The sequence below is a fragment of the Acyrthosiphon pisum genome, chromosome X, assembly GCF_005508785.2.
Source record: "Acyrthosiphon pisum isolate AL4f chromosome X, pea_aphid_22Mar2018_4r6ur, whole genome shotgun sequence".
In the NCBI taxonomy this organism is placed as follows: Eukaryota; Metazoa; Arthropoda; class Insecta; order Hemiptera; family Aphididae; genus Acyrthosiphon; species Acyrthosiphon pisum.
In genome coordinates this window covers 17,975,368-17,976,314 of record NC_042493.1, presented here as the reverse complement: position 1 = coordinate 17,976,314, position 947 = coordinate 17,975,368, and the positions used below count along the sequence as shown (strand labels likewise).

At 30.4% G+C, this 947-nt stretch overlaps 1 protein-coding gene across 1 annotated transcript; it reads left to right on the top strand.

Annotated features, from left to right (window-relative positions):
• The first annotated feature begins 393 nt into the window (after positions 1-393).
• LOC103308082 lies at positions 394-869 on the top strand. The gene is made up of 2 exons (XM_008180815.1): positions 394-541; positions 595-869. The coding sequence occupies exons 1-2, from the start codon at positions 394-396 to the stop codon at positions 867-869; spliced, it is 423 nt and encodes a 140-aa protein (XP_008179037.1).
• Positions 870-947: the final 78 nt, after the last annotated feature.

Genomic DNA, 947 nt, shown 5'->3' with positions numbered 1-947 from the left:
AGAACGACTTATTAAATCTATAAGTAATAATTCAGAAAATGTACACTATTATGTATCAAATGACGAATTATTTGATATTTTACACGATAGTCACATTGCAATAGGTCATGGTGGTCGGGACCGCATGGTTTATGAATTAAAGACAAAATATTGTAATATTACCAAGGAAACTATTATGATATATTTAAGTCTTTGTATGCATTGTGAAAAAAAATCATCGAATCCAAAGCGAGGCCTAGCGAGTCAATCTGTGAATCAAATTAATTAATTATTCCAAAAAACAAATACAATGATTAATAATGTATTTTTATATTTTATTCAATATCAGTCATGATGAAATATTGAATGAAAGACAATTATCTGCAAAATGCTTGGAAAATCAGGCCAAAAAAAATGATTAAAAAATCTAATAAAAAATTTGAAGATCTTGAAGTAGGGGTAAATGTTCGAGTTTCAATTCCCGATGTTGATCGAGCTAGAGGTTTACCACGAAATGTGTTGGCTGCCATCATTAGTATCGAAGATAACATGTATAAATTAGGTATGCAAATTTCAAATTAAATTTAAATTTAAAATGATAAAAATATATTTTAGGAACAGAAAACGGTATTCTCAAACATTTATACACAAGAACGGAAATTTTTCTTTACAAAGAAAAATTTATTCTTCTCGAAAACGTCTTAAAATTATCTGCCGAAAAAGAAATTACATTCCGTGAAGCGGCTGGCGTCAACAGTGTTATGGGAACTCAAGGATTTCAACGTTGCCACTGCAAAACAAAATGCAAAACAACTAAATGTACTTGTAGATCTAATAACCGGCTTTATACATGGAAGTGCCATAATAGCTTATCATGCGAGAATAAGTGATACCCATACCAAGGGGTGGACACTTAAATATTATAACATGGTAATCATACTTATCACACAAAAAGGTGACGGCCATAT